Genomic DNA, 18,139 nt, shown 5'->3' with positions numbered 1-18,139 from the left:
AACTGGTAGGCAATGGCAACAGATACAGGGATACCAAGTCTATTAGATATGGCCCATAATTCTTAAGAATAAAAAGTTGCCTAAACTGATTAATGCTGCCTTTTGAATCATAAAGCCAGTCCTGTTCTATGAAGCAAGGTAAGAAAATATAGGAAGAAGGAAACTTCCCATTCAGGTAGCAACTGGAGGGAACAGGGGTACCCTCTGTGTATGTAGAATGTGGAGCTTAGAGATGATGGATGCCAGAACAGAGCTCTAACAATCACCAACATATCCTAGAAACAAGGCTAGTCAAACAAGATGAATGTAGAGCCTGTATGGACATCAAGTCTTCTACTTAGAAGCAAAGATGCCTAAAATGAATAGTGGGAATCTAAGAGGGTAAGTGGGAGGAGGGTTTGACAGGCAAGATTCAGGGCTCTTCCATCAGCCCCGCCAAAACCATTTCTATTTTCAGTCTATTCATATTTACCAAATTCAGCCACTCCAAGTTTCAGTTCTCTTTGTATACCACAGAGTAGAACATATTAAAATAATACAAATAAAACCTACAGCTTCCCAATAAGCCATATTTAATTTCAGAGGTCAAACCTGGGACTGGCTGATGTTGGTTTAAAAAAAAAAGAGAGAAACAAACCAAAAAACCCAACAACATTTATGGAGGGTTATTCCATTCACAGTTCCAAAGATTAAGAGCTAAAAGCTATGGTCTGACAACTCTCAGAAGCTACACTTACCTCTCGGGCAAATATTCTCTCTCGGACCCTTTGATATTCCTCCTCTCTCTCTTCTATTGACTTGCTCCTCCTTCCATCCTGCAATGGAACTCTGATCTAGATCGATGAGCAGAATTAAGCTAGTTAAGTTCTCCTCGTACTGCAAGCTCACTGCACACCAGCAAGGAAGAGAAACCGGGAAAGTTTATAGTTGCCATCAAAAAAATGGAAAAAAAAAAAAAAAAGAAATAAAATTTCCAGTCCTGGACAGGTTTCACTGGGTACATCTGACCATGCAGTTTGGGAGATCAGGTTTTCTGGATGGTTAATGACTCTTCTTCTCCCCACTCCCCCCAGGATATCAAGAAAACTATTTATAAGAATTAGGGTTGCTTCCCTGTAGTAATCAGGTACTATCTAGTCAGTAAGGATCAGAAAACATCCCTGAGAAAATAAACAACATTGCTTTAAAGGGAAAGTAAGGGATAGAAAGAAGCTAGAGCGGGAAAAGAACAGTTGTTTAGCAGAGCTGAATGTAGAAGAAGAGGTTTATAGAACTAGCACATGACATTATCCCTTTAGTCACTAGTGCTGTGACCTGAAGACCCAAGTCACACACAGCTTTGCAAAGAGGGCCTTGGAAATGAAATCCCAAAAGTGAAGCGAAACTCAAAGCCTAAGTCATTTTTCTCATCTTAATTATAGCAACCGAAGGGCAGTAAGGAGAGAGATAAATAGAGAATAAGAACAAAGTGACACATAGAGAAAAGAAGAACAGAATACAAAGAAGGATGGGCAGAGAAAGGAAAAGGTAAATGAAGTACATGAAGTAAATGAAGGGAGAGGACAGGCAGAAAGGGAAAAGAAGGAAATGGAGGACAGAGAACTTTATGTTCTCTGACAAATGCAGTGAAGTGACTAGCAGGAATGTCTAGGTAGATCACCTCTGGTGCTAGCCATCACCTAACTCCCCGTGTCACTGTCTTTTCCTCTCCTGACCTGCCTCTTGTGAATACTATCCTGGGGAGGATATAGCAGAGGACCTTTTCCATATTGCTCAGAAAGGCAAGGAGCTCTAAGGGAGAATTCATCAAATGAATATCACCAGGCTATAGATCATTCTGATTTTCAATTAGAGGCTTTGAAAGCTTCAGACGAAGCAACCAAGGAGCCTGCTATTCTAGGCTGATGCTCCTGATTTTCACTGGTCTCTATAGGTAGCCACAACTTCAGATATTTCTACTTTGATTAGATTCAGTCCTCACTTTTCACTAACCTTAATACCCTATATACTACTAATTGTCATTCTACAAATTCTATTCCAAGAAGACACAGGACCTCAAGGAGCTATATTATCCCCATCAATGGTAGAGTAGGAAGAGCATAATGGGCTGGGAGGGGTCAGGCAGAATCTCAGCTGTCACCTTCCAGTAACGTGACTTCAGGCAATTAATTTATCTCTTAGCCTCAGTTTTCTTATCTGTAAAGAGGGGCTGATACCCCAAATACATTGGATTGTGAAGAGAATTAAAAGAAATAATGCATGTAACATTTAGAATAGAGCCTAGTTCAGGGAAAACACTCAACAAAATAGCAATGCTATGTTTATTATTAATATCCCAGAGAGAAGTACACAGAGTCTACCCTATTATGGATCAAGTCTGAAGCTGAGAGATAAAACGTTTACATTAGAGGCAGATTCTACTCTGCCCCAATTTGCCTCTAGGACTGAATAATTCCTGATCCACAGAAAAGGGGTTTTGGAAAAATGGATAGAAGGGCATCAGGATGGAAAGACTCTTTCTTGTTTTTTTAAAATTTAGTTCCGTCTTTTTGTATGTTTTGTTGTTGTTGTTGTTTTGTTTTGTTTTCAATCAGACCCAGCGTGTTTGTCCACATTAGATAATGACACTTTTCTCAAAAAGACTCCTCTAATATTCAAGCAGCAGTATGGGTCCTGGTATCAAGACCACACAATATCCCAAGAAAACTAATTTTGACTCTAGATATTATTATAGTTATCATTAATTAGCAAGACAATAATGTCTCTAACCAACCACACTTTCCAAATCTAACCCCCTTTGGAGGTTAAGCAGAAGCAGGCTGGATCTAACCTCTACTTAGGGAGGAAACCTGCAAACAATCACTATCTGAAGGGTTTATCACAGGTCAGGGCAGCAGCTAGGCCTGTAAATGAAGGGTTGGGACAGGCTGTTCATTTGTTATTCTCCTAGAAGTGGATCATAAAGGGGATCTTGTCTGTGGTTCCCATCAGCAAAAGTCAAATTAACTCACTCACCTTGGTGGAAGGAGTTGGGAAAAGATTAAGGAGTTTGCAGAAAGGGATCAGACACACCTTTATAATTGGTTAAATCAGACCACACTTTGCCAGTTCAAGGCTAGTCCTCAGCTAGGATAAGAGTGGAAGTGGGATAAAGTAGCTTTTAGTGATTCCTGAAGAAATCCCTAACTATAAAAGGGGGAAAAAAAAAAAAAGAATGAAACCAACAGCTGGATCACAGCCGAGGCAGGGAGACCTTGCTTTGTCCAAAGTGACATGGAATTAGAAGTCAGTGGCAGACCCAAGGAGTTCTAGACCAAATGAGATCATCCAGCAAACCTCAGCACCATGTCTCTCCAGGACTAAGAGAGTGGCATCCAGCTCAATAAGTGTAGTCAATCTTCAACATTAAGCCAAAGTCAACTTAGCATAGTTCAATACATTTTTCCATTCTAAGGTATTTTGAGTTTTCTCCATCCCACAAACTTCTTCTCCCTTCCCAGTTTCTCTTACTGCAGGCTCTCTCTAAAGGCCCACCCTTTTCCATTCTTCACCTGGTTATCATCTCGGTCCATACTGGCATCATCTCTCTTGAGGATGAATCTCTGTTGAAATTCGGCATTCTTCTCATCTTTTATATGTTCTGAGAACCTCTGTTCAGGGCTGGGATTTGGAAAGAATTGTGAAAGATGGGAGGAAAAAAGACCCCTTTGTTAGAAAGAAGACCTCCTAGGTATAGCTCTACTACATTCCACAATCCCTATAGGGAATTTCTGAAGTCAGACATCCAAAAAGTCAAATAGATATTTTATTGAACTCCTCTGTTCTTTATACACCTATAACTTCTCTTCCTTCAAAGTTGTATGGTCCTATCAATGAAGGTGAAGAAGAGCTAGGGCCAATCTTCAAGAAACATCAGTGCCTCTAAAGCTTTGTAAAAAGAAACCAATAATATAACTGCCCATCCCCCCACCCCTCACTGAAGAGTCATCTTGATCCTATACCTTCTTCTTCTACCCTAGCAGGTTATCCCAGGAAAGTCTACCCACTCCATAGTTTTCTCCCTTACATTCTTGTGTTGCTGGTTTTGTTGATGATGACAGCTTTCCCAGTTTGATCGACATTGTGGTCCATTCCAAAATAGGCAGCTACCCGGTGTAATAGCATCCGGTGATATGAGGTCATCTGAGGGAACTTCTTGAACTGGTTACTGAAGGGAAACCCAGGGGGAAAAGTGAAATAAGATATATAATAGTAACAGTAGCTAACTGTAATTTTTCTTACCACTGTCTAAAGAAGAGCATTTCTTAGAAAAACAGACATATTATAAAGATGATACATATTAACTCAGTGGAAACCAAAAAGATTTCTCTCAAGAGTTTTGTAATTATTCTGATCTACCTACTATCCTAAGACTACTTCTTAAGGCCTTGGTCCCACCCACTTGGACGAAGTTTGACAAAGGAAAAAGGGAAACTTAAGAATACAAATTCCAGGATAGGGCCTAGTTGCTGAAAAAGACATTAATTCTTTCTCAATGTATGTCTATGCAACAACTTAAAAACCTCTGTTTTCATACATATACTTTTTTATAAGGTTAATTAGATATTTTTATTTAAGAATAAATAATTGGTTGACTATAATAATCACAACAATAATTAGTGTTGGCAAGGATGTGGAGAAGTTGAAACGTTCATACTTTACTGATAGGGATTTAAAATGGCACAGTGCTTCATAAAACTCTGGGAATTCCACAAAAGTTAAACTAAAATTACCATATAACCCAGCAATTCCACTCCAGATATATATTTAAAGAAATTGTAAACATGAATCCACACAAATGTTAATTGTAGCATTACTCATAATAACCAAAAAGTAAAAAAAAAATTATGTATTTTGATTAACTGATGAATGGATTTAAAAAATGTGGTCTACCCATACAGTGGATTCTTTTTTCCCCTATACATATACTTTTAATCCATTCTGATTGCTCTCTTAATTTCTTTTGTTTCCCAGTGACTAATTACTTCAAAATTCTCACTTTGAGGGAAAGATAAAAGAGAAAATTGTGTCTAAATTTCTTTCCAGTGCCCCCTCCCACCTCTAAGTGTATATTTCATACAAGTAACTTACTTGTTGTCATTAATAAATTCCAGAATCTCCTGTTCTAATTTTAGCAGCATCATTCTGTCCCTGTTTAAAAAAGATTAAAACAAAACAAAACAAAACACAGCCCTCCCATAGACATTGAAAGCAGGAATTGAAAATAACTTGTTCATTACAGAAGCTAAAGGGAGGGATATATCCAAACTCCAATGGACTGTAATGCAGAGGCTGCTGTGTCTCACTAGCCTGTACTTTGATATTATTTTTAGTTGTAGATGGACACAATATCTTTATTTATTTATTTTTATGTGGTACTGAGGATCAAACCCATTGCCTCACATGTGAGCTACAGCCCCAGCCCCCGTACTTTGATATTTTGAAAGAGAAAACCCAAGTATACATTTTTTAGACCTCCTCCTAATCATATGCTTTGCTATCCATATCAGAAAGCTAATTGTTAGCAATATATTCATATAAACACCTACTTTATACTTATAAATCTATTTATTCTACATCCCTTCTGGTTATTCAGTCTTTTAAAGCAATGATTGATGATTTAGCTTATGTACAAATCAATTATCTTTTTCTTCGTGCTTTTTAATCACTGTGCTCCCAAATCTTCATATTTCTTTGTCTCTACATTCTTTTCCACAGAATTTTTTAACTCTTCCAAAAGCAGAAACTTCAATGTGAGGGTATTCTGAATCCCTCACAGAATATAAAACTATACTTGAGAAACACTTAGGGAGGGGATGGACATCCAAGATTCATAAGGGAAAAATTCTGGGAAGTTGCTCGGCCTCTTGCCTCCTATTCCCTTTCTCTCTTAAACCAATCATGTTATTACCTTGGGTTCTTTTTCAGTGTATTTACAAGAAATTCATGTAGGTCTATTCCAGTGGAGTCTGTATATTCTTGGCTGGAGTCTAGAAGCACAACAACAAAAGAAATTAAAGTACATGAAATTGCCTTGTATGGTACCTAATCCCAAGTAAAACCCACAACCTGACTGAGAAGATAAGAATAGGAAAGCAGAATCAAACTTTAGGGTTTTAGCATTAAATCCAGAATGACCTTGACTGGTAGCCCTCCAAAAGTCTCCTTCACAAAAGGAAAAATCTGGGCCACAGTGTTGCATCAAAATTATACTAAAATGCCACTTATCATTACTGAAAGGTAAGTGTATTTACTGAATATCCTGATTAAAATACAGTACATTTTATTCTAGCTATAGCAAATAAATTCCAGATAAGAGCAGTCAAGACTGAATTTTGCAGAATCTAAATACAAATATGCCCAAATATTGACTATTTTTAATCCTAAGGTTGCCTTTTCTTGTCAACTATCGCTTTTACAGAATATGTCTTTTTGCTACCAGTTCAAAAGTTTAAAGCCACCTGGGTGCAGTGGTGCACACATGTAATCCCTGCAATTTAGAGGCTGAGGCTAGAGGATCACAAGTTCAAGGCCAGCCTCATCGACTTAGAGGGGCTCTAACCAACTTATTATTATTATTATTATTATTATTATTTAGCTATAGATGAACAAAATACTTTTATTTTGTTTATTCAGTTTTTCTTATGTGGTGCTAGGGATTGAACTCAGTGCCTCACGTGTGCTAGGCAAGTATTGTACCACTGAACCACAACCCCAGTCCCCTGAGCAACTTATTGAGACCCTGTCTCAAAACAAAAAAAATTATCTGGGCACAGTGACACATGCCTATAATCTCAGTGGCTTGGGAGACTGAGACGGGAGAATTGTGAGTTCAAAGCCAGTCTCAGCAACTGCGAGGTACTAAGCAACTCAGTGAGACCCTGTCTCTAAATAAAATACAAAATAGGGCTGGGGATGTGGCTTAGTGGTTGAGTATTCCTGAGTTTAATCCCTGGTACTAAAAAACAAACAAACAAAAAAACTCCCAAATTAAACAGGCTGGGGAGGTAACTCAGTGGTTAAGTACCCCCCCTCCCAAAAAGGGAGCAGGTCTGCATTAAAATTTTTAAAAATATTATTCCAGCCATCCCAAACCAAAATATATATGTTATCTGGAGGGTCTGATTATCCATGTCACCATTTATTTCACAGCACAAATAAATCAGAATTGACTACACTGTCCTCCCCTGGGTAGTACCAATGCAGACAAAGTAGCTCTCTGGGGGCATGTGAGCCCTAAACCAAAGAAAGTAAGGTACCTTCCCAAGCAATCAAGTCAGCAGGACACTACAGACTACAAGTGTTTGGCTAGTAAGGCCAGTGGGTACCAGGTTTCAGGATGAGAGGAATGTATACTACAGAGCCAGGCATTAAGACAGATGAGAGACAGGGAAAGTCCTCACCTCTAGAGAGCATCTTCCTTGGGACCTTTTCTTTGTTTTTGTCCTTGTCTTCCTTTTCAGAGACATCCTTTGTGGACTTTTCCTCCTCCTTGTCAGAGGGGCAACTGATATGCAATTGAATTATATCCTTAAACAAGAGGAAAAAAATAATATATTCAAAGAGGAATAAGGATTTTAACTGTCTTGCAACTTGCTTAGAATCTCAATAGAGGCAAATTTTGGGGAGGTAGCTTTATCTTATAGAAGAGTATGTTTTGTTAAATTGCTTTAGTTTTTGTTCCACCAAGAAAGTGGAGGCCCAAGCTTTTCCTGTCAGCAGTCACACCCTACTTATAGAGCAAGAGCTCAAGTTACACCAGTTGTTCTTGACATAAAAACTGGATGGTAATGGTTCTAACCACTGGAGGAAGAATACGGGTGGGAAAACAGAATCAGCTCTGGGATCTCCTTGTTTGTATTAAAATGTATAGTCAAGACATGATGATCTATACGTCATGCACTCACCCTGCCCTATCTTATTCAATAATTTCTGTTCTTTTTTTTTTATATTTATTTTTAAGATTTTTTTTAGTTGTAGATGGACACAATACCTTTATTAATTTTTATGTAGTACTGGGGATTGAACCCAGTGCCTCACGTATGCTAGGCAAGCATTCTACTACTGAGCCACAATCCCAACCCCTTTGTTTTATTTTTTAAAAAGTACTTTTTTAGGCTGAGCATAGTGCGCACGCCTGTAATCCCAGTGGCTCAGGAAGCTGAGGCAGAAGGACTCCAAGTTCAAAGCCAGGCTCAGCAAAAGTGAGGCACTAAAGCAACTCAGTGAGATCCTAAAATACAAAATTGGACTGGGGACGTAGCTCAGTAGTCAAGTGTCTTTGAGTTTAATCTCTGGTACTCAGAATTTTTTTGTTATTGTTGTTGACAGACCTTATTTTATTTATTTATATGCAGTGCTGAGAATCGAACCCTGTGCCTCACACATGCTAGGCAAGCACTTTACCACGGAGCTACAACCCCAGCCCAATAGCTTTTGTTTTAAAGTGCCATTCCTGATTTCCAAGCTTGATGTTGATGCTGTGATTGCTACACCAAACCAAACAAATGCCATGCACTCAAAAGCTACACTTATTCTTTAAACAACCTACCTGGGTTTCTAATGGCCCATCAGCAAATGGGGTGGAGGACTCTTCACATACTGCCAGACTACGTACCAATTTCAGCTTGGAATTAGACTGAAAAACAAACAAACAAACAGCTATGTATATTTCCTTCTTTGGCTCTGTTAGCTGTTGATTCCTTACTGGTTCTTCATTGTTGTTGTTTGTTTTGATTTCTGAGTTTCCAAATAGGTCCTATTTGCCAATTCCAGGTTCAAATGAAAGGTAATTCTGCTTACAACAATAGATATGTAAAAACAAATCACAGATGGTTGGAAACCTACTTTCCTTAGCCCTCTTCTGTCTCTAGTCCAGTGCTGTAATTTCTTGACTTGAAAGTTTATTGCAAATACGTAGCAGTATAGCACTATAGAAAGACAATGGACTTGAGCCAAAAGTCCTAGTTATGACTCTTGGTTTTTGCATTTATAAGATATAAGACTCTGAGCAAATTACTTAATTTAATTGTTCTCTGTTTTTCTTCAATAAAGTCAGACTAAAAAAATACCTAAAAGGTTGTGAAAATCAGATAATATAAAGTATATAAATATACATATCATCAAATAGTGCTTAGCATACAGTAGACAATAAATGCTAAACAACTCTAAACTTGAGTAGGGAAGGGTATGAAAAGAAGTGTCTAGGAAAGAATGAAGAGAAAGACAAAGAAATTTTATAATACTTAGGATGATTTAGTGTAATAAAAAGCTAATCCACCTGGTTTTCTTCTGCTGGCTCTTGAATCTCAAAAAGATCTAAAATCCATTATGCAAATCACTGCTTTCCTAGGAATCACTGAAGCCAAAAATTATAGAGTGACTCATTAGACATCTAGCTATAAACATTTACTGAGAGTTCTTACGATAAAACTAAGGTTTGCAGTGAATACCAAAGCAAAAACAGTGTGTGTACTCCAGGTAGGGGAGTACCAGAAAAGAATTTGTGAGTCTGAGGAATAACCTCAAGCTAATTCTGCTGTTAACTACTGAATGTCCTTGTTAAGTTTACTTAAATTCTATAGCTCAAGTTTCCTCATTGCAAAATGGAAATAATAACTGTCTTATTTATGTCAAAAAATCTTGGCAGACCTAAAACAGCAGTGAATATCCTCTGTTCTAAACATTAACATCATGGCCTTCCTTGTAATTAGGCCATGTGATGCATGAGGTAGTGCTACTTATCAAATTTCTTGACGTTCTTCAAACCCAAACCACAAACTGGCTGGGCTACTCCCAAATTTTCTACCTTTAGTTTTCTAGAGGAAGCGGGTGGGCACCTCTGATGACAATCTTCCCACTACAAGGAAGGTCTAATATTCTATTATTCCCCAGCTAAATTAAAAAAGCTATCAGATAATAATATAGTCTTTCCTGATAACTCTGCTTAAAATAATCTATGATGTGTTGATTTTATCATACAATGATTAAAAACAAAATCCTCTTCTCTGTCCCAATGTAAAAAGTAAAACATTAAAAAAAAAAAAAAAAGTCTGTATTTTTGGATATCTGAAAATGTTGAGTCATTTCTACTAATTGGGGCAGGATTTATGTTAAGAAAAATTCAAATGGAGGGGAAAAATGTGAAAGTGAATTTCAAAACTCACACAAACAGCCAATCTCCTAAAGAAGTCAGAGTGAGCAGACAAACTGGCATTTTAGCACAACCAGTACCAAATTCTCCCAGGCTCTGCAGAAGGCTCCAGCTGGGTGTCCTTTCAGACATCAGAAATAGATTATGATTGAATTAGAGGTAATGGAGAAAAATGAAGAAGACCTTCCACTAGGAAATATATGTGTGTGTGTGTGAATGCAACTGTGTGTATGATGCAAATTCATAATTAGGGTAGAAAGTGCAAACAAGAAAACTTGGCCAACATATAATCTGAATAAACTAGAGGTTGATGATATATCTATCTGTGAAATGTATTACTAATAATATTAGAAAATAAGCAATGAAGGAAGAAGTCTTACCTTGGCTCTTTTCCTGGCATGACCATGGTTGGATGTCCGCCTCTGTTAAAAGGGAATTGGAAGATATTAAAGATGGGGAAAATCAATACTGAAGTTAGAAGCAATATATGCTTATAGCATAAAAGCACTAACTATAAAAACTATTATAACAATTGCCAAATTTTGATGAAAATCAAAATCCTTGGTGTCACTCTACTCCAACTGCAGCAACTGTGACATGAAGGGCCTTTCAGATCATTCAAACCAGTCAAATCGTCATTTACCATAACTGACTTCATACCAGTCAAATCACCATTTACCATGAAGATAAAGAAAAGGAACAATTGATTTGCTGGCCTTTTTCACAGACTGAAAATACTTTTGGACAAACCATGGAATTCTCTCCTGATTAAAATGCTTCTGAAAATGTTACTATCACAGCATGAAATATTTTTTTACTCCAAATTTGCATACAGAAGCCTATTTAATTTATAATGGATATAAAATGTGGTCCTTTAACTATGATTTATAATAACATCCTTATGAGACAGATATTGGAACATCAGAGTTCCAACTTGAGATACCCAAAATACCTGTCTCTATAAATCACTGCAAAAATGGAATGAAAAGTCTTCTTCCCATAGGCCTCCATACTTGAAAATTCTCCCAGTTTTAAGCTCCTGGTGGTGAATCTCATAGCTAGCTTGTCTGGGTCAGAGATATGAGAGGGGAGAGGATAAAAAGGAAGAGGCATAGAAGAAAGGGATAAGATCTCCCAAGCAAAGGGAAGAAAGAGTGGGTAAGGAACAGGGTAGAAGCCACGTAAGATGAAGGATGAGGCTTGAGGTAGGAGGAGGGAACAGCCAATAAACTTATAGGATTTCTAAACATCTGAGATATCAAAATGTGTATGATTAGGGTATAAAGTGCAAGCAAGAAAACTCTGCCTATACATAATTTGCATAGATATTTGTTCTAAATATTACCCCACCCTTTTGGGGAAGGGGTTGGAATGTCCAACTGAGGCTGTAGGGTGGGGAAGGGGAAATAAGTCAGAGGCAGAATACCAGCATGGTCTTGGGTAGGTGAGGATTTTTCTTTCCTTGGTCCTCTTCACTAGTTAGCAAACAACACTGCCACAATGCAAAATGGAGAACTGGGAAGGTAGATGGAAAGAGTAAGAAATGATGGAGCTGGTCAATGCCAAGACCTGTTACAGCAAGGGAAGATTCACAGTCCAGAAATATGAAGCAGCATTTATCACTACTTTTTCAAATAAATAATACATATACACATCACAAACATTTAAAAGGCATAATGGAGTTATATAATGAACAGTAAATCTTTTACATCTGTCCCCCTGACAGCTGGTTCCCTCCTAAAGGATTAACCAGTATTGAAATTCTTTTAGATCCACCCAGAGACATTTTTTATGCATATGTAAGTTTATTGTACTCGTGTACACAGGTTTTTTTAAAAACCATGTACACACTATTATTGTACACATTACTCTCTAAACTTTGCTGTTAAACTTTTTTCTTTTTTTCATTTTTTTTTTAAACGGATAGCATAGTGCAGAAGATCTACTCTGTCTTTCTTAATTGCTATACAGTATTTCACTGTATGGCTATAACATAACTAATTTTACCAGTCCTTAAATTGTACCATTTAGGACATTTATGATCTTTTGCTAATATAAACAACCACATCATTAAGTTTATCTATAAACAGTATATCTGTAATCCACTAACATTTTTATAAAGTATTGCTAAATTAACCTTCAAAGTATTGTATAAATTTATACCGATACTAACGATATATGGATCTGCTTATTTCCCAGAATGGGTAATTTTCATTAAACAGCCAAAGACATACTAAAAGCCTAACATGTAGCAGGTACTATGCTTGCTACCAGAGGATATGGAGATAAAAGACAAACCTTTTCAAAGGAACTCATAATCCTGTTGGAGAAGACAGATAGACAATTACAGTATAGTACATTAAGTGTGTTACAGAGGTACTCACAAAGTTTGACAGAAGCACATAATGAAGTCATCTAACTCAGACCTAGCAACATATAAGTTCATATATTAACAAGTATTGAGTGCCTGTAAGGCACTGTTAGAACTTAGGAATATAACCATAAGCCTAAATGACCAAAACCTCGGCTTAACGGAGCTTACAATTCAGTGAGGAAGACAAGACATTAATAATAAGAATTATATAATATAAACCTTCAGTGGGTGAGTAAGGTTGTCAAGGAGGACCTCTTGAAAAAAAGACGTCTCTGGATTGAGTTTTGAGAGGTAAATAGGTATTAGATGTTGGAAGAGGGTTCAGGAGTTGAAGGAGCTCAGGGAAAGAACGTTAAGGAGGGGATACTGGGAAGAGAAGGCATATACAAAAGCAAGTTTTCCCCAAACTTCAGCTTCCTTTTATAAGGGACCAAGGAATCAAATCATACTAAAACACAGAATGCCAGAGGTGATGGTTGGCAGGTAAGGGACTAGGTCACAATTTACCATGCTGGGAAATCTGGGACCTAGCCTATGGCAATAAGACACACAGAAAACTTGAAGAGAATTTAAAATTTCAGTTTCTTATTTCATGACCATCTTTCTAAAGCAGCATGGTAGATCAATCAGAGGGATTACAAGTTTCAAGTCAGAAAGCCCAACAAGGAGGCCACACCAAGCTGGTTATTTATAGGATATACCTAAATTCAATATGTGTTACCTGAAGTCTTGCCCATTATAAACAGAATTTCAGAACCTGAATTTTGCAGCACTGTATCCATGCAAAAGATACTGTGAGTTCCAACTGCCGATTCCCAAAATATATCTCACAATATTAGTAATGCAGTCCCCTTTCCTCAAAAATTTTCAGCTCTACCTCAAAACAGACTTCCTTGACAGCACCAGTTAGATTCTTGGGGAGACTTTCAGGGTACAAGCAGAAGGAATACAGGAGGAGCAGAATTTTTAGTGCTGCTGAAGGGGTTTGGGTTCTGTTGGGAAATGGTAGAGAGGAGGGGGCTTCCTAAGGGACTCCTCCATAAGATACACTGTGGCACACAAGATTAAAAATTTTGCAAAAGAAACAAACTCCAGTAGATGGCAGCAGCCTCTCCACCTGCTTTAGTTAGAGGCAGCAAAAGAAATCAAATTAGAAAGGTGGCAGATCCTTTTGATCCCCATTTATGACTGTTTTTATATGCAGGTGAAGACATTTTTACAGTAAACAGGTGCTCATAAAGAATATAAAACCAACAGATGTCCTTTCTTTACTGTCTATTTTCAAAAAGTGCATACAACTGGAGTTCAGAACATCATTCGTAAGAGTCTCCTCAGAATAGAATAAGTTGTACTAAAAGTTCATTTAATTGTTATCTTCCATGTAATATGACAGTACATAATTAAATATTCATTTATATGTCCTGAGTATTTAAAATTCATTATTGATATTGGTGGAGGCTGGAAGTAAAGTTGAACAGTGGCAAATTGTCTACACAAACTTTGGGAGGATGGGTGGGGAATAACAAGTCACATGTAAAAGGTAATGGAGAGAAAAGCTGCCAGGATGGAGATCTGGCAAGTTTTAAGCAGAAAGACAGTAAGAAAATAGGTAGACTTAGAGAACAAAATATCTCAGAGAGCTGTCTGATTTTAATTCATCCCTTTATGTTGTAGCTGTTTTCATCTTTAAAGAGGACAAGGCTAGGTCAATTAAGTTGTCTTGAAAAATTATGTTTCAAATTTCCAGACACTCCAAAATGCTATTGCTCCTGCTAGAGTTAATGTTCTATCTCCTAGGCTTATAACAAAGGCCAATCTCAGGCTTGGGCATCAATGAAAGGATTTAGAGATTAGTCTTGAATTATGGAAGAAACCAGCAGTGACCATAGATGGAGAGGAGAGCTGTAATAGATAGGGTAGAGGAGGCTCAGAATCCAGTTAGCTGGATACCAAAAAAGAACACTGGAAGAAGCTTGGCCAACTATCTACTACGTGTAATTCTGCATTGAATATGGATTTGGATGAAAAACGTAAGAACCAAAGGATGAAATTCCTCTCACTTATTCACCAAGTGGCAAGTTCAGAGACTATTTCTGACCCAGAAAATGCTGACTGTTTTAACACAGACAGGATATGAATTTAATACTGTGTGTGAAGACAAGCAGCTCTAGTTTTAAAAATTTATTCTATGAGCCATGTTATGACTTGTTAAATATGTTTGTATACAGTTTATTTTTAAAAAATTTTTATATATATTTTTAGTTGTTGATAGACCTTTTTTATTCATTTATTTATATGCGGTGCTGCAAATCGAACCTGGTGTCTCATACATGCTAGGCAAGCGCCCTACCACTGAGCTACAACCCCAGGCCACAGTTTATTTTTTGATAGTTAAAAAATATAAAAATGCAGCAAATGTAGCAAGAACTACTGAATGTATTAGGGATTTCATTTTGTCCTTTCTTTTTTTCTCTCTTTCTCTTTTTCTCCCTTTCTCCCTTTCTTTTGGGGATTGAACCCTGGGGCACTTTACCACTGAACTACATACCCAGTCCATTTTTTATTTTGAGACAGGGTCTCATTAAGTTGCTTAGCACCTTGGTAAGATGTTGTGGCGGGCCTCAAACTTGCAAGTCTCCTGATGACAGGAACATGCAACTGAGCCCATCAGGGAGATGTTTCTTTTCTATTTTCTTTTTAAGTATTGGGGATTGAACCTGTGGGCACTTTACCACTGAACTTCATCCCCAGCCCTTTTTATTTTTTTATTTTGAGACAGGGTCTCACTAAGTTGCTTAGGGCCTTGCCAAGTTGCTAAGGCTGGCTTTGAACTTGCAATCCTCCTGTCTCAATGGCCCCAGTCACTGGGATTACAGGTGTGCACCACCATGCCTAGCAGGGAGAGATTTCTTGAGAGAACAAGCCCCTGCCCCAACATAAAGTACCCCCCTCTCCGTATAGGGATTAATTAAAGGGTAATTCACCACTGAGCTACATCTCCAGCCCTTCTTATTTCTGAGATAGCAGGGTCTTGATAAATTGCTGACGTTAGCCTCAAATTTGAGATTTTCCTGCCTTGGCCTCCCCAGTAGCTGAGATTACTGGCATATACCACTGTGCCTGGCTTCAGGTTGGGATTCTTAAGGAGCATCAAGTGATGATATTGGTGACTAGATTCTTACAGATTCTCACTTCTATTCAAATATTAAAGAGAGTGTATACAATGCTTCTAATCCTTACCTGTGTCTCCTGACGCAAACTGGTATCTTCACCTTCTTTCTCAACTTCTTCTTTACTTGGAGTTTTAGATATAAACTTGTTTTTGCTTACAGATTCCTCCACCAGTTTTTTTTCTGATTCTTTCATTATTTCCAGGGTCTCTTGACTAGTGTTACTGTCAGACATGTTCTTCAACAGAACACAGTAGCCTCTATGGACTCCTAAAGAAACATCAAAGGTATTAAACAGGAGGTGCGTCTCTATATTTAACATACATCTAAGACTTGTATTTCTCATGTGTGTATACACATATATATTTTTATAAATATATACATATATTTATAATTAGAATATATTTATAAATACATACATATACACACATATGTGTTTGTGTGTGTGTGACACACACACACACACATATATATACATATATATATGTGTGTATATATATATATACACACACACACACACATATATATATATATCCCCAGTAGTCTCCCTATAACCCAGAAAGGAGTCCTTTGATAAATGCTGCTCTGGATTAATTTTTTTTCTAAATTTATTAAGGTAAAACTGACTTAATAATAAGCTGATTGATTTAAAATGTACAATTTGATGAGTTATATATAAACACCTGTGAAACTACCGCTATATTTGAAATAGTATATCCATCACGGCCAACTTTCCTCATGCTCCTTCATAATCTCTCCCTTCTTCTCACCACCTCTGGCGAACCACTGATCTGTTTTCTGTCACTATAGACTAATCTGAATTTTCAAGATTTTTTGGGGGGAGGAGGCAGGGAGAGAACTTGAACAAAGGGTCTCGCCATACTCTCTTATCACTGATGAACACGCCAGCCCCATGCATTTTCTAGAATTTTATATAACTGGAATCATACAATGTCTAAACTTTTTGACTCAGCATAATTATTTTGAAGTTTACCAGCATTAAGTTCTAAAGCAAATTAGTAGAAATCCTCTTAGCATTTCATTTGTCCTCCCTTGTTCCCTATAGAAGTTTGCTTACATTTTCAGCTCAATCACTGAAGTCACTAGATTCTCCAGAAAGAATAAAAATATATCATAAAGCTCCATTCACCACTAGAGAGAAACACTTTCCCAAGGGAGGTCTTTCATAGCTACCATAAACCACAACATTGTCACCAACTTCAAGCTACTCCCCATTAAAAAAAGCAACAAAAACAGACAGTGGTTACAAGATCTTAAATTCTTTATCTTAAGCAAGCTAAAAAAGCAAAGAAGAGAACTTTGTAGCTATTTGTCCTTCAGAAAGATTGGGTCTCTTCCTGAAGGAGAGTAGTATTTTCATTTCTATCTGTTATTTGGGTTCAGTCACTCTACCATCTCCCAATAATACAGAGTTATCTACCATGCAGGAGTGGCCACTCTTTATCATTTTCACTACTTGGGAAATGCTGTAATGAAGCCAGTGGTTCTCTAAACATACACTAAGAAACAGAAGTTGATGTTCTACACATGCTTTCATAGATGCACGTCTTCAACTGGTAAAATCAAATATGGTTAGTTACAACAAGAGGTTTGGTAGAAGTTTCTCCTTACATAGGTTACTGACTATACTTTAATCTTAAATAGTTCTTTCCCTCCTTTAAGATAAAACTGTTAACCCTCCCAGATGTCATATGTATTCTAGTATGGCTCTAGAAACAGCAATACTTCAAAAAAACTGTCATACCAGACATATTTCTGACCTTCAAATAAGTTTAAAGGTTAAGACTTCCCTTAAGAAACACAGATAGCCTCATCCAACACAAGTAAGACAGTCTGCAAGATTACTATTTTGTCCACCTTGTGGCAGCTACTGAGAAGCTGTTTGGAGTCTTAAGTTTGCATAGGTTTAGAAAACTTCTCTTTAAATGGAGCAAAGAGTCATTCATGCAACATAAAGTAATAAAGCTGAATTTAAAGATAAGAAATATTGGAAGAAACTGACTAAAAAAAAAAAAAAATGGCTCATGCCAGGTACAGTAGTGCACACCTGTAATTGCAGCAACTTGGGAGAAGGAGGCAGGAGATTGAAAAGTTCAAGGCCAACCTAGGCAGCTTAGCAAGACCCTATCTCAAAATAAAAAAAAAAAGAGCTGGAATATAGCTTAGTGATAGAACACCTCTGGATTCAATCCCCAGTACCAAAATGAAAAAAGAAAAGAAAAAGAAAACATTTCGTAGAACGGTATGCTCTTATAGTCCCAGCACTAAGAGGCTGAGGGGGAGAATCACCTGAGCCTAGGAGTTTAAGACTAGTCTAGGCAACATAGCAAGAGCCTGTCTCAAAAAAAAAAAAAAAAAAAGGCAAGAAGAGAGAGAGAGAGA

At 37.4% G+C, this 18,139-nt stretch overlaps 1 protein-coding gene across 29 annotated transcripts in view; it reads right to left on the bottom strand.

The window, feature by feature from the left end:
• The window catches only part of R3hdm2 (R3H domain containing 2), a 119,947-nt gene that overhangs the window by 30,405 nt on the left and 71,403 nt on the right, over positions 1-18,139 (bottom strand). For 20 of the 29 annotated variants that reach the window (XM_048806723.1, XM_015483133.2, XM_015483134.2 and 17 more), the window contains 9 exons: positions 15,807-16,006; positions 10,573-10,614; positions 8,591-8,677; positions 7,443-7,569; positions 5,951-6,029; positions 5,131-5,190; positions 4,067-4,207; positions 3,552-3,660; positions 738-833 (listed from right to left, as the gene is read on the bottom strand). In XM_048806723.1, the coding sequence (XP_048662680.1) occupies positions 738-833; positions 3,552-3,660; positions 4,067-4,207; positions 5,131-5,190; positions 5,951-6,029; positions 7,443-7,569; positions 8,591-8,677; positions 10,573-10,614; positions 15,807-15,971 (906 nt within the window). In that variant the 5' untranslated portion in view covers positions 15,972-16,006. Of the gene's footprint in view, positions 1-737; positions 834-3,551; positions 3,661-4,066; positions 4,208-5,130; positions 5,191-5,950; positions 6,030-7,442; positions 7,570-8,590; positions 8,678-10,572; positions 10,615-11,618; positions 11,708-15,806; positions 16,007-18,139 lie in introns of those variants that run through there. The other 9 variants (XM_048806655.1, XM_048806759.1, XM_048806665.1 and 6 more) reach the window with 3 other exon arrangements.

Source organism: Marmota marmota, unplaced genomic scaffold, assembly GCF_001458135.2.
Source record: "Marmota marmota marmota unplaced genomic scaffold, marMar, whole genome shotgun sequence".
NCBI lineage: Eukaryota > Metazoa > Chordata > Mammalia > Rodentia > Sciuridae > Marmota > Marmota marmota.
The sequence above is the reverse complement of the archived record's forward strand: the minus strand, read 5'-3'. Positions and strand labels throughout refer to the sequence as shown.